Source organism: Hibiscus syriacus, unplaced genomic scaffold (genome assembly GCF_006381635.1).
Source record: "Hibiscus syriacus cultivar Baekdansim isolate YM2019G1 unplaced genomic scaffold, ASM638163v2 tig00110327_pilon, whole genome shotgun sequence".
Taxonomy (NCBI): Eukaryota; Viridiplantae; Streptophyta; class Magnoliopsida; order Malvales; family Malvaceae; genus Hibiscus; species Hibiscus syriacus.
Genome location: NW_024062684.1, coordinates 640,889 through 655,156, shown reverse-complemented (window position 1 = coordinate 655,156; position 14,268 = coordinate 640,889). Strand labels below are relative to the sequence as shown.

The window sequence follows — 14,268 nt, the reverse complement described above, 5'->3', positions numbered from 1 at the left end:
ATCGTCTCATGGGCCTGCATGCTCTGCAACAGATCCTCGTGATCATTTGGTATCCCTTAGCCATCAAGCGTACAGTCAATAGTCTCACAAACAGGCCGGCTATGAGTCAAGTTGGCCGAAGGGTGAATAAGATAATACAGTTTCTAGGTGCATGACTTGATCCGGAAGGAACAGTTCAAGTGTACAAATCATAACAAACTTTGCAGTTGTAATGTGGACTGAGGCAGGTTTACCATTGCAATATATTTTCCTTATTTGCAATAAATATATATTTTTTCTAGGAAACCACAGAATCCAAAGAGGGGCAATCGAAAATTGGTCCAATGAAACACCAGCAAGAATAAATCAACTATTGCAGACATTACTAAAGGGGAGCAGAGGAAGGGTTTATAACTATATGCCTAAGAGGGTGATCCACATCGCCACCACCTGCATGGTTGACAAACTCTGCCGGAGACAAAAAACTGCCATGGCATACACACATTATCCTCACTTCCTCTCCCTTTCCATACTTGTATAAAATGCCATCTACTCTTTTCCCGTTAGGACCTTCTCCCTTTGTGAAAACACAAGGCATATCTTCCATCAAGTTCCCTCGTTCTTTACCCTTATTTTCAATCGTCTTATGTAGAGTTTCGCCAGTCTCTGTCCACGAAGAACCTGTAGCCTCTCGATTGCCAGGATCTTGCGAGGATAGGGAACTACCGGAGCTTCTTGCTTCACCACTACTTCTAGCTCCTGCAATGAATGTGATCATAGGAAGCATTAAAACCAGCTGATCCTTACCAAATGAGTAATCGGTATTTTGATCATAGATTCTCAACACCAATGTCCAACATGCCAAATGGTTAGGTCGCTAGCTACTATATATCAAATTGGTCGAAACAAGTTCAGCATGTATGAGTTGGATTTAAAAATCTTCCACATTTTATCACCAAACATCAACTAAAACAGCTCAAGTGACATTCAGGGTATTCAAAACCATGCAATCACTCTCAAGGAATTCACCAGCAAATCCAAAGAGCATCGAAAGCAACTCCGATCAAGGACGATTACAACTGTAAACACACACTTATTGAATAATCAAGGATGATTGCTCTCCTCACAATATCGATTAAACCTTAATCTAGTACACTAATCAGTTATCTCTCTTCTAATGATGATTCACAGTGTGTTTAACCAGCAACCGGTAATTTGTGCCGAGCACAAAAAATGCATACAATACAATAGCTTAAAAATAAAGTTGAATCTTAAGCAACATTCCTCATAACAATGATATGATCTAGCAACAAGTTTAGCAGATATTTAAGAACATCAAACAAGTTTAGTGACAATTATAAGCAATGTTATCAAATCCTCAACCAAATGAAGCTACATAAAATCAAAAAATCTAAACAAAGAAACCTACAATCCCCCATATATAATGCTGCAGAAAGTACCCTGAAGTGCTTTATTCTCCTCTCTTGAACTCCTTTGCTTCTCACATCTTCTCCTCTTAGCTGCCATCCTTCTTAGGGTCTGCAACTCTTTTCTCTTCCTCCACTCTTCTTCGGTCTCAGTAGGCAAAGAAGAGGCTCTCATGAGAGTTGGGCGAGGAACAGATGGCGGAGTAGTATTGGCACCATCGATTTCTCTAAAAATTGGTATCGAACCAGCAATTGAAGATGACCTTTTCAACTTGTTTGCATGCTTATCGACCCCAAATCTACCTCCCAATGATAACCCAAGATTCAGCTCCACTTGCTCTTCTGCTTCTTCTTCACTTCTCGTTGAAGATTGGGTCTCCCTTGGGATGAATCTTTGTAATAGATTTTTGGGGTAATTCTCTGTTTGCAAAGAAAGATTCCCCATTTCTTTGCTGCTGCTACTGACACTACTACTTGTGTTTTCAGTTGCTTGTGACCCCATTTTTGACGGAAACATGAGATAGAGAATAGAACACCCAACAAAAAAGACACTTTTTTCTTCTTCTTTTCCTTGTTGAAAATAAAGCTATTGTCTTCGCCTATGAAACAGAAGCAAAACCCAGTCCTTGATCTGAGTTAGCATTAACCATGTATAAGAAAAGGGTCAAATTCTGGTTTTGGTCCCTATACTATACTCAAAATCTTGAATATAATCTCTTTAACTTTGTCTGACATAATTTAATTATTTATTTTTATAATATCATTAATCAGACAAATATATAACCATTTTAATTAATCTTCTTATATACTGATCGGAAATTTATTATTATTTATTTTTATAAAGTTATTTTTAATTTAAATGATTCACAACTTCACTTAATCCTTTAAATGGTGAAGACTGATGAGAAAATTCTCTATTTAAGAAAAAATAGGTCAATATTTCAAACTGGAAAAGCCAATGATGTAAATTATTTAAAATAATTAAATATATGAGTTGATACTTAAATTTTTCACCTTTTCTAATATGGTATTTATAAATTATTTAATATAATTTAGTCTTTAAAGTTGACATGTTTTGAATTAGATAATTTTTATGTATAATGATGGTATATTAAAAAAGACAATGAGGTTGTGACATATGGCAAAAGTGTCACCTCTTTGATGTACTATATTAGAGAAAAAAATTAGTATCAAATTTAAATATCAAATAGGATAAAAATACATGTATCATGTTAGAAAAATGATAAATTTAAGATACCAAATTAGATAAAAATTCATATCTCACATTAAAAATAGTAAATTTGATTAACAGATTATATATTAAGCCTTAACAATTTTACAAGAGTTAAATTATGTTAAATTAAAATATAATGACTATATCTAAAATTTAGGAAAATAAAAGGACAAAAACCATAATTTGACTCATAAACATAGATTCTCGTTCAATCAAAGAAATTGATTTATTAAAGGGGGTGTCGCAACCGTCTTTCGGTTGGACCCCGGAATTGGGCTTCGACTTGAATTGATTGGGTTAGAGTCGCCACCGACCACTTTAAAACGAATTTAGGTGGGCCGGACACCATCTTACCTGATCTGCGTTTCACCAGAAATATGTCGGGCTCGGGAGTCGGTTACGGTCAAGGAAGGATTAGCACCCTTGAACCGCCCTTTCGGTACCAATTAATTTGTCGATTGTCTTTAAATGCGAAAATTGAAATTTAAATTTAAAAAACTCGATTCGAATTACTTACCTTTAATCAGTTGAAATTTCTCTAAAAATGGTCAAAAGTGTTAGATTGTAAAATAAAAATAATAAAGAAATATCAAATATAAAAAAGAAACCGGGACGAAATTGAGTGTTTACACATAGATACAGGAAAATAAACATCAAATGAATTTTAATCAGACATCGTCTAATAAAAACAATATAACATACTAAACAATTAACTAAAACGCACTGCATATATAAACATAACAAAACCTTTCACGTATATAGGTATGGATGCAAGTATGTACGTATTTCAGTATAGGGTAAAATATTTCAACAGATACAATTCAACGTTGCAAATAAATAAACATAAATATTGCCTCGTTATGCTTAAGCTTGCTAGAAATATAAAAAGTAAAAGAAAAACATTGGATCTGGGAATTTCAACTGCAAATGGGCAGTAAATACCAATAGATCTAATAAATCAAGCATAAACGTTTACGAAAACAACACATTCGCAATGTATCATATCAAACGTAAGCAAAAAAAAAATAAAGGAAAATCAGTTCAAAGCGTTTCACCATTTCTCCAACTTCCTGAAACCTCGAGACATAATGATCGTTGCCGTAGATAGCTCTCCAGGCATCAATGGGGGTTGATTTCCCGACCAAGCCGAATAAACGACACACTCAAATTCACCACAGCTTTCACTTTGCCAGGCCTAAACATCCGCAAGTACCAAGCCATGTAAGCTCCCCAGTCATGCCCCACCACAAACACCTTGCGTTCATCGGGAGCCACCAAGTTTATCAGCTCAACCACATCGCCGACTATGTTAAAACAAGTGTAACTCGCCACTGTGTCGGGGGAATCCGAGTCACCAAAGCCTCTTAAGTCCGGGGCAACGTCTCGGTAACCCATGGAAGATAAAGACACGATTTGGTGACGCCATGAATACCAAAGCTCGGGGAGGTCATGGAGGAGAAGAATCATTGAGCCTCCCCTTTTTCCCAGGAGTAGGTAAGCCTTGAGGGAAAGCTGGGTTTTCCAAGGCACGAGTCGCAGGTGAGAATGAAAAAGATTGAATCAAAGTTCCCCTGATGTTCCCCTCCTTTTTGCTGAAAACTGCCCCCCGTATTTCGTATCCCCTTCATGTCTTCTCCCCCAACATTATTTAAAGTCAAGGCCAGCTTCCCACTTTCCCTTTTTTTAGCGAAAAAGAAGCAAACATGCGAGGTTAGTTGCACTGGACATGCGAGGTGGTGGGCGCGCACGTTCCCGGGAGTCCACGTTCGGTTGAGTTTAGTTGCACTAGCCAGATTTTTAGGGATTTAACAGAATGGTGGGGTTGAATATGGCACCTACAAAAATAAAAAATAAATAATAAATAATAATAATAATAATAAATAATAATAGTAATAGTAATGATAAATAAATAATATTTTTTTAAACTCGGACAAAAACGGGTGTCTACAGCTGCCCCTCTTTGCACATTCTTGTGTTAACAAGGATAGGGCAAAGATGAAAAAGACAACCAGTTTTTTGTCCGGTTTTCCTTTTTCTGATTTGATTTGGGGAACGACACTACTCATAGGTGATGAAAAGGTCTGGTCATCTAGGGGTGATACGGTTATTGTGATAGAGATGACTCCATCATCGTGAAGTTGGGTCAAACTGTTGGGGTACGATACCCTTCGTTGTGAAGTTGGAATCGTATATGACCCATTCGTCGTGAAGTTGAGCCTTGGAATTGGATATCCTTCGTCGTGAAGTTGAAATCCAAGTATTGTTCCGAGTCCAATATCCTCCGATGTGAAGTTGAAATTGGTTCTGAAACTGGAAAATTGTTTATTGACAACCAGTGGTCCCTTCGTTGTGAAGTAGAACTTGTGTTGTCTGGAGTCCAATATCCTTCGTTGTGAAGTTGAAATTGGCTCTGAAATTGAGAAGTTGTTTATTGACAACCAGCGGTCCCTTCGTCGTGAAGTTGAACTTACGTTGTCTGGAGTCCAATATCCTTCGTTGTGAAGTTGAAATTGGCTCTGAAATTGAGAAGTTGTTTATTGACAACCAGCGGTCCCTTCGTCGTGAAGTTGAACTTGCGTTGTCTGGAGTCCAATATCCTTCGTTGTGAAGTTGAAATTGGCTCTGAAATTGAGAAGTTGTTTATTGACAACCAGCGGTCCCTTCGTCGTGAAGTTGAACTTGCGTTGTCTGGAGTCCAATATCCTTCATTGTGAAGTTGAAATTGGCTCTGAAATTGAGAAGTTGTTTATTGACAACCAGCGGTCCCTTCGTCGTGAAGTTGAACTTACGTTGTTTGGAGTCCAATATCCTTCGTTGTGAAGTTGAAATTGGCTCCGAAATTGGGAAATTGTTTGTTGACAACCAGCGGTCCCTTCGTCGTGAAGTTGAACTTGCGTTGTCTGGAGTCCAATATCCTTTGTTGTGAAGTTTGAAATTGGCTCTGAAATTGAGAAGTTGTTTATTGACAACCAGCGGTCCCTTCGTCGTGAAGTTGAACTTACGTTGTCTGGAGTCCAATATCCTTCGTTGTGAAGTTTGAAATTGGCTCTGAAATTGAGAAGTTGTTTATTGACAACCAGCGGTCCCTTCGTCGTGAAGTTGAACTTACGTTGTCTGGAGTCCAATATCCTTCGTTGTGAAGTTGAAATTGGCTCTGAAATTGAGAAGTTGTTTGTTGACAACCAGCGGTCCCTTCGTCATGAAGTTGAACTTGCGTTATCTCGAGTCCAATATCCTTCGTTGTGAAGTTGAAATTGGCTCTGAAATTGAGAAGTTGTTTGTTGACAACCAGCGGTCCCTTCGTTGTGAAGTTGAACTTACGTTGTCTGGAGTCCAATATCCTTCGCTGTGAAGTTGAAATTGGCTCCGAAATTGAGAAGTTGTTTATTGACAACCAGCGGTCCCTTCGTCGTGAAGTTGAACTTACGTTGTCTGGAGTCCAATATCCTTCATTGTGAAGTTTGAAATTGGCTCCAAAATTGGGAAATTGTTTGTTGACAACCAGCGGTCCCTTCGTCGTGAAGTTGAACTTGCGTTGTCTCGAGTCCAATATCCTTCGTTGTGAAGTTGAAATTGGCTCTGAAATTGAGAAGTTGTTTGTTGACAAATAACTTTTCTTGACTTAAGCTGTGCTGTAAATTTCCTTTAAATGAATGATGACCCTTTTCGCCAATTTTTGAGTCGGATATCTTCCGTCGTGGAATTGAAATCTGGCTTGAAAGTTTTAACTGGAAACATGATGCTCATGGATGAGTTTGAGTCGAACTGGATTTGTTTTGAACTGGTTCTCGAACCTATCTGAAATTGGTTCTGAGATATCAAGTCGGTTGAGGTGTAGCTCCTTACTGCTGAGTTAAACAACCACCATCCTTCTTTGAAGGCGCTTGAGAATCGAGTATCCTTCATCCTGAAGTCAAAACTTGACTCTAAAAGCTGCAAAAACGTGTATGTTAAAATGATGAATGTGACGCACCTAAGTATATCTAAGATGCATGCAACATGAATGAATTATGTGTTATCTCTTCGTGATTTGTCTGCCAATCTGGTCCATGGAATCGATCGTGCCCCATTTGCTTCTCGAGCTTGGGCTTTACAGACATTTCATATCTGAGATTGTTCTGTTTGAAAATATTTTTCTCATTTTTCTTGTTTCAGGAGAGAAAACGATAAAAAGGCTGTAAAATATTATTCGCAATTAAATCAAATTATAAACATGAGTTCAAAGAATATCAAAGGAATCAATAGCTCTTTTAACATTTTCAGAGTTACAGCTCTTGGACCAGTGTCAAATGGATGGGTTGGCTTTAGCTTGGCCTCCATTATAAGGTTTTGGAAAAAAATGTCATTTTTTTTGAAATATCGCAACATGCTTTGGCACTTTAATTGGGTGCGGACAAAATGACACAACTAGCATGATCACTTACTAGACCTTTTATTTCAGTCCTCTGAAATCTTTTATTTATTCAAGCTTTGTAGGCTCCTCTAATAAAGGCAGTGCAAAAACATCGGTCTAAAAATGAAATTCTTGAGTGCTCGTGTGTAGTTGACTATAACAGGTGTTCCTTAACTCCCTTAGTCCATTTTACCGAAAATTTCTTGCTTAGATAAATTTGATTTAATTTGTCGTTATCTGACTAGCTGAATCCATAAAGCCGAGGCGTTTAACCAATTGCTTTAGAGGGACAGCTTAATATTATAATCACAGTTATCAAGTTAACTGAAGGGTTCATCTCATCACAGAGTCTTCAGCCTGACAAGAGCAGTGGAGCAAACACCGAATTGCCAAGTGTCCGAGCAATGTCATGGTTTGAACGTAATCTAATCATAAGGCCAGGGCTTTCAAGTTTCCTCTATAACCAATTGCCTTAGCGAAATAGCTCAGTTTTTACGGATTTAATTTCCTAAGATTGTTAAGAAGAACCTGTTATAGCCTAGGTGTTTTTTGAAAGTCAAGGAATCTCATCTTTAGAGTTCAATTTTCAAGCAACTGACCTAAACTGGATTCACCTACTCGACTCTTTCATTTGTAAAGATCATCATCGTCATTGAACGTCTTAAATAAAAAACATAGTAATTGTCATATGCAAATGATGCCCCGTGCTGTCCGCACCTTATGAAAGGAAAAGGGTATATTGGTTAATTACAAGAGCAGGGTATGGTGTTTGAGTGTATATTCTGGGTAAAGTCAAATTCATTGTTTTAAAACATGTTATTTTGTTAAAGATCCGTAACTTTGAACCATTCACAGAGTTTCTTAATTCAAATGATATTCAAAGAATTGCAAGTTTGCAAATGTGATCCATTGCTTATCATCTTTAAAGTAACATAAATTTATTCAAAAGTCCTTACAAAAACTTAAGAAATGATGAAAAAACAGATTCAAACAGAATGCCTCAAATGATGAAATGATCTTCCTCACTTGGATGCCCCCAAATTGTTGAAGTTGATCCGATTCTTGTTACGTATTTTCTGTATGATTCTCTTGATTGTGGAGTAATTCTCAATAGTGTGCCCTGGGACTCCGCTATGATTTTCGCAACGAGCGTCTCATCATACTACCTGGGGTACGGGGCTTCATGGATTTCCCTGGATACGGTGACACCACATGTGTGTGTCAAAAAGTTATTTGTAGAGCTCTTTGTAGGTCATGGGAATAGGGTCGAAATGTTCCCATTTTTGATGAAACATGTGAAGATAATTAATGTGAATGTAAAGAAATGAACAAAATGCAAAATGTTTAAATGCATGATGCATGAAATGTCCGAGGCATTGATCCGAAAAATGTGCCTATTATTCTGAATAATCCTCACTGGGGACAAAAATGTTACGTCTGAAGAGACAAAAAACTTTTTGATGGTATAGATCCCGCACAGTCTCTGGAAAGTTGATTCGTCTTCCGCTTTTTCATCGGTTGAATATCCTGTCGAACCATTCCGACTCCTTTGGCTAAACTTGTGCGGGTGATTAGTTGCTTGCCCCAAAAAATGTCTCGAATGACTGCATCTCCGGCCTTCACTCTATGCCGAGCTCGTTCCAAACGAAAGTGCCATTGGAGCCCTCCATCCGAAGTTTGTCGACTTATTTTTGGAATTCATCAACAATGGTCTCCAGCTTAGCTAGGGTTTCACCATCTTGTTCTCGTAATTTTTGAAAGGACTCTCCGGGTCAATAACTATTTCCTCGTCTTGCCCCTGAAACCTTTGCCTCTAATTATTTTTTGATACCGGTTGGACTTCTGAGCTTTTTATCTCTTTGTATTATAACCCCTTTGTCCATTAATACAGATTATTCATGTTTTAACAAACACATTTTTTGTGGATCAACACCTCGTTTTAATGATGTGAATGATAAAAAAAAATGCAAAAGAACAAAAATGAAAGGAGAAAAAAAGTTAGTGAGATAAGGATAATAATAAAAAAAAGATGAAAATGAAAAGTCCTACCCCACATGATATCTACCCGAACATGCTTAGTATTCCTACCCAGACATGATCTCTATCCCGCATGCTAATTTCAAACAAATCCTAACCGCATATTTGCCTAGTTCACATGCTTCGAACAGAAAGTAAAGTAGGAAATAAAGCAGCATAGGGTTTGGAATGAGGTTTTGGGGTGGGCTCTAATTCTCCATAATCTCCCGGTTTAGGTTCTAAAAAGGTACTCGAGTTCTCCTTGCTGGTGTCCCCTTGGGCTTGCCAGACCCTTAGTCCTAAGCCCATTACAAGCTTATGTGGACTAAGTTAAACTCGAGAGGAAACATTCCCTTATGCCCGCACGGTGAATAAATTCACACGAAGACATAAGGTATATGAATCCCGAAGGCTACTTGCTAGGCATATGCGGTGAATAAATTCACACGAATGCGTCGCTTTCACCCCCACTTAAAAGGGTTTGGAACTCGGGTATAGAGCCAAAGATGAAAATTTTAAAAAAATCTGAAATCATTGAACAAACGTTAGTACAACTATTTACTTGAAGGATAATCAAAGGTAAATAAATGGAATCGAATAAATAAGTTAAATTTACTATTTTCGCATAAAAAGACAACTGAAAATTAATTCTGGCCTGACTCACTTACCTGTCCCCAGCAGAGTCGCCAAGCTGTCGCAACCGTCTTTCGGTTGGGCCCCAGAATTGGGCTTCGACTTGAATTGATTGGGTTAGAGTCGCCACCGACCACTTTAAAACGAATTTAGGTGGGCCGGACACCATCTTACCTGATCTGCGTTTCACCAGAAATATGTCGGGCTCGGGAGTCGGTTACGGTCAAGGAAGGATTAGCACCCTTGAACCGCCCTTTCGGTACCAATTAATTTGTCGATTGTCTTTAAATGCGAAAATTGAAATTTAAATTTAAAAAACTCGATTCGAATTACTTACCTTTAATCAGTTGAAATTTCTCTAAAAATGGTCAAAAGTGTTAGATTGTAAAATAAAAATAATAAAGAAATATCAAATATAAAAAAGAAACCGGGACGAAATTGAGTGTTTACACATAGATACAGGAAAATAAACATCAAATGAATTTTAATCAGACATCGTCTAATAAAAACAATATAACATACTAAACAATTAACTAAAACGCACTGCATATATAAACATAACAAAACCTTTCACGTATATAGGTATGGATGCAAGTATGTACGTATTTCAGTATAGGGTAAAATATTTCAGCAGATACAATTCAACGTTGCAAATAAATAAACATAAATATTGCCTCGTTATGCATAAGCTTGCTAGAAATATAAAAAGTAAAAGAAAAACATTGGATCTGGGAATTTCAACTGCAAATGGGCAGTAAATACCAATAGATCTAATAAATCAAGCATAAACGTTTACGAAAACAACACATTCACAATGTATCATATCAAACGTAAGCAAAAAAAATAAAGGAAAATCAGTTCAAAGCGTTTCACCATTTCTCCAACTTCCTGAAACCTCGAGACATAATGATCGTTGCCGTAGATAGCTCTCCAGGCATCAATGGGGGTTGATTTCCCGACCAAGCCGAATAAACGACACACTCAAATTCACCACAGCTTTCACTTTACCAGGCCTAAACATCCGCAAGTACCAAGCCATGTAAGCTCCCCAGTCATGCCCCACCACAAACACCTTGCGTTCATCGGGAGCCACCAAGTTTATCAGCTCAACCACATCGCCGACTATGTTGAAACAAGTGTAACTCGCCACTGTGTCGGGGGCATCCGAGTCACCAAAGCCTCTTAAGTCCGGGGCAACGTCTCGGTAACCCATGGAAGATAAAGACACGATTTGGTGACGCCATGAATACCAAAGCTCGGGGAGGTCATGGAGGAGAAGAATCATTGAGCCTCCCCTTTTTCCCAGGAGTAGGTAAGCCTTGAGGGAAAGCTGGGTTTTCCAAGGCACGAGTCGCAGGTGAGAATGAAAAAGATTGAATCAAAGTTCCCCTGATGTTCCCCTCCTTTTTGCTGAAAACTGCCCCCCGTATTTCGTATCCCCTTCATGTCTTCTCCCCCAACATTATTTAAAGTCAAGGCCAGCTTCCCACTTTCCCTTTTTTAAGCGAAAAAGAAGCAAACATGCGAGGTTAGTTGCACTGGACATGCGAGGTGGTGGGCGCGCACGTTCCCGGGAGTCCACGTTCGGTTGAGTTTAGTTGCACTAGCCAGATTTTTAGGGATTTAACAGAATGGTGGGGTTGAATATGGCACCTACAAAAATAAAAAATAAATAATAAATAATAATAATAATAATAAATAATAATAGTAATAGTAATAATAAATAAATAATATTTTTTTAAACTCGGACAAAAACGGGTGTCTACAGGGGGAAAAGGAAATAAGTATTTTATTAAAGTAAATACCTTTGAGAAATATGGGATGTTTAAGGTACGATAAATTTAATATACGATTAAAGAAATATATTAGTGAAAATATTAATATTTTTAAAAAAATTTGGTAAAGCACTATTTAAAATATTTTTTATCAAAAATGTTAATATTAGATGATGCTTAAAATATTTAATATTTTCGATAAAGCGTAATTTAAAATATTATTATTTTTTATAAAAATATTTATATTAAAAATATTATTTTTCTTACAAAAAATTAAGTAACGACATTAAAAATAGTAAATTTGATTAACAGATTATATATTAAGCCTTAACAATTTTACAAGAGTTAAATTATGTTAAATTAAAATATAATGACTATATATAAAATTTAGGAAAATAAAAGGACAAAAACCATAATTTGACTCATAAACATAGATTCTCGTTCAATCAAAGAAATTGATTTATTAAATGGGGAAAAGGAAATAAGTATTTTATTAAAGTAAATACCTTTGAGAAATATGGGATGTTTAAGGTACGATAAATTTAATATACGATTAAAGAAATATATTAGTAAATATATTAATATTTTTTAAAAAATTTAGTAAAGTACTATCTAAAATATTTTTTATCAAAAATGTTAATATTAGATGATGCTTAAAATATTTAATATTTTCGATAAAGCGTTATTTAAAACATTATTATTTTTTATAAAAATATTAATATTAAAAATATTATTTTCCTACAAAAAAATTAAGTAACGACATTAAAATTTCCGATAAGAAAAATATTTTTTTAGATATTATTTTATCAAAAATATTTAAATTTTTAATAAGATATTTTTTTAATCGTATTTTAAAACTGAGTATAATTACCTGAAAATGACAGGCGAAAGAGAAAAGCTTTTTTGTAAAGGGACAGGTGGCGATAACACGTGGTATTTTGGTTTAGATGTTTGACAAATCTCCACGTGGGTTCTCGTTTATATTAAGTAAACGAGGCAAGTAAATAACCAAAGAGAAAATCGCCTCAGTGACCAAAAAAAAGTTATAATATACGATTTTAACCAACTTTTTTTGGATTTGCCAAAATGACCAACAAAATCGCAACGCGAAATAAAAATCGCAACGCGATCCCCAGAATCGCAAATCAGTTTCCAGAATCGCAATGCGATTCTTGAAAATCGCGATGCGATAGTACAAATTCGCATTGCGATTTTCCATAATCGCAACGCGAATATGAAAATCGCAACGCGAACACATAAATCGCAACGCGTATCCGTAAATCGCAACGTGTATCCGTAAATCGCAACGCGTATGGGTAAATCGCAATGCGTATCCGTATATCGCAACGCGTATCCGTAAATCGCAACGCGTATCCGTAAACCGCAACGTGTATCCGTAAATCGCAACGCGTATCCGTAAATCGCAATGCGTATCCGTAAATCGCAACGCGTATCCGTAAATCGCAACGATAATCCGTAAATCGCAACGCGTATCCGTAAATCGCAACGATAATCCGTAAATCGCAACGAGAATCTGTAAATCGCAACGATAATCCGTAAATCGCAACGAGAATCTGTAAATCACAACACTGAAATTTTGGGTATATAACACTGAAATCATAAACTAAATCCCTAAATCGCAACTCATTCCATCTCCATCTATCACTCTCTCCGGCGACATCCGTTCCTATATCCAACGACATCCTTCCCCATCCGGCAACAGGTCTTAGTTTCGCATCTCGTTTGTTTAGTTACAACCATGAAATCATCTAATGTTGATCATGTTTGGATAGATTTGTGTTTTGGAGGGTCATGGGATAATGTTAATGGTGTTTTACAATATATGCCTTTACCCATAAATCTTCAACTAAAATTGTCTTTACAAAAGTTAACTTATGAAACTCTAATGCTACGTGTTTCAAATAAATTGAATTTAGAGCCCCTAAGTGGATTTAGGCTATCTTATCAGAGAAATGGTAAAGTTTATTTGTTAACCGACAATGAAGATGTTGAACGATTCATTGCTTACATTAGTGTTTCACAAGATGATGTTACATTGTATGTTGTTGAACCTAGAAGTAGTATTGTTGGGTCAGTAGCGGGTAGTAATCAACTAAGTTTTTCTCAAAACCCACAACCTTTCTCTAATCCAAATCCCAATCAACTTTCAGCACCAAATTCCGGTTTTCGTATTGACCAGTTAGACGATGATGAGCCAACAGAAAAAATTGTGAGTACTAGTCAGTATTCGAAATTTGGTCTTGGTCAATATCCGGACTTTGATATTGGTCAATACACGGATTTTGATGATGTTTCAGAAGAAGAAACAGACCATGCGTGTAATGATATTGATATTGGTCAATACCCGAATTTTGATGATGAAACAGCCGTTGCCGAAGAATGTAATGTTGATGATAATGAGGAGGAAGTTACGACTGTGAATGAACATGTTGAACATCCATTCTGTAATTCATATAATCCTGAAGAAGAAAAAGAAGAAGAAAAAGTCCCCGAAGAAAAGAAAATGCCACGGGCGTATAACTGGAATATGCCAGAATTACTTCAGATACCGGAAGAAGAGTTGATAAAGAAAGCAGTTGATTGTTACACAAAAGTTATTCGTATCAAGAAAGATGATTGTTTTGATACAAAGGAAGACTTGAAGATAGCTTTATATACGAAATGTGTGGAAGATGGCTATCAACTAAAAGTTAACAAATCAAGCAAAGATCGTTTCGAAACAAGGTGTATGATTGACAAAAACTGTACGTGGCGTATGATTGCAAAGAGAATAAAAGATTGCAAAATGTT

At 36.7% G+C, this 14,268-nt stretch overlaps 3 protein-coding genes across 4 annotated transcripts; all 3 read right to left on the bottom strand.

Annotated features, from left to right (window-relative positions):
* Positions 1-127: 127 nt before the first annotated feature.
* On the bottom strand, positions 128-14,112 carry LOC120118157 (ninja-family protein AFP3-like). 2 transcript variants are annotated; one of them, XM_039138285.1, is made up of 3 exons: positions 14,107-14,112; positions 1,440-1,957; positions 128-738 (listed from the first exon to the last, which is right to left on the bottom strand). In XM_039138285.1, exons 2-3 carry the CDS (start codon positions 1,921-1,923, stop codon positions 365-367), a joined length of 858 nt encoding a protein of 285 aa, XP_038994216.1. In that variant the 5' UTR covers positions 1,924-1,957; positions 14,107-14,112; the 3' UTR covers positions 128-364. The 2 variants fall into 2 exon arrangements, with proteins under 2 accessions (XP_038994216.1, XP_038994215.1); XM_039138284.1 differs by lacking the exon at positions 14,107-14,112 and having other exon boundaries at positions 1,440-2,051.
* Positions 3,760-4,107, bottom strand: LOC120118238 (epoxide hydrolase B-like). The gene has a single exon (XM_039138339.1). It carries the CDS (start codon positions 4,105-4,107, stop codon positions 3,760-3,762), a length of 348 nt encoding a protein of 115 aa, XP_038994270.1.
* On the bottom strand, positions 10,620-10,967 carry LOC120118236 (epoxide hydrolase B-like). Its single transcript, XM_039138338.1, has one exon. The coding sequence runs from the start codon at positions 10,965-10,967 to the stop codon at positions 10,620-10,622; it is 348 nt and encodes a 115-aa protein (XP_038994269.1).
* Positions 14,113-14,268: the final 156 nt, after the last annotated feature.

What these genes read in the sequence shown, in the direction of transcription:
- LOC120118157 (XM_039138285.1), bottom strand. Translation starts at nt 1,923, where the DNA reads ATGTTTCCGTCAAAAATGGGGTCACAAGCAACTGAAAACACAAGTAGT. An exon ending in GGAGAATAAAGCACTTCAGG is followed by an intron (nt 739 to 1,439) that starts GTACTTTCTGCA and finishes CATTCATTGCAG; the next exon opens with GAGCTAGAAGTAGTGGTGAA.
- LOC120118238 (XM_039138339.1), bottom strand. Translation starts at nt 4,107, where the DNA reads ATGATTCTTCTCCTCCATGACCTCCCCGAGCTTTGGTATTCATGGCGT.
- LOC120118236 (XM_039138338.1), bottom strand. Translation starts at nt 10,967, where the DNA reads ATGATTCTTCTCCTCCATGACCTCCCCGAGCTTTGGTATTCATGGCGT.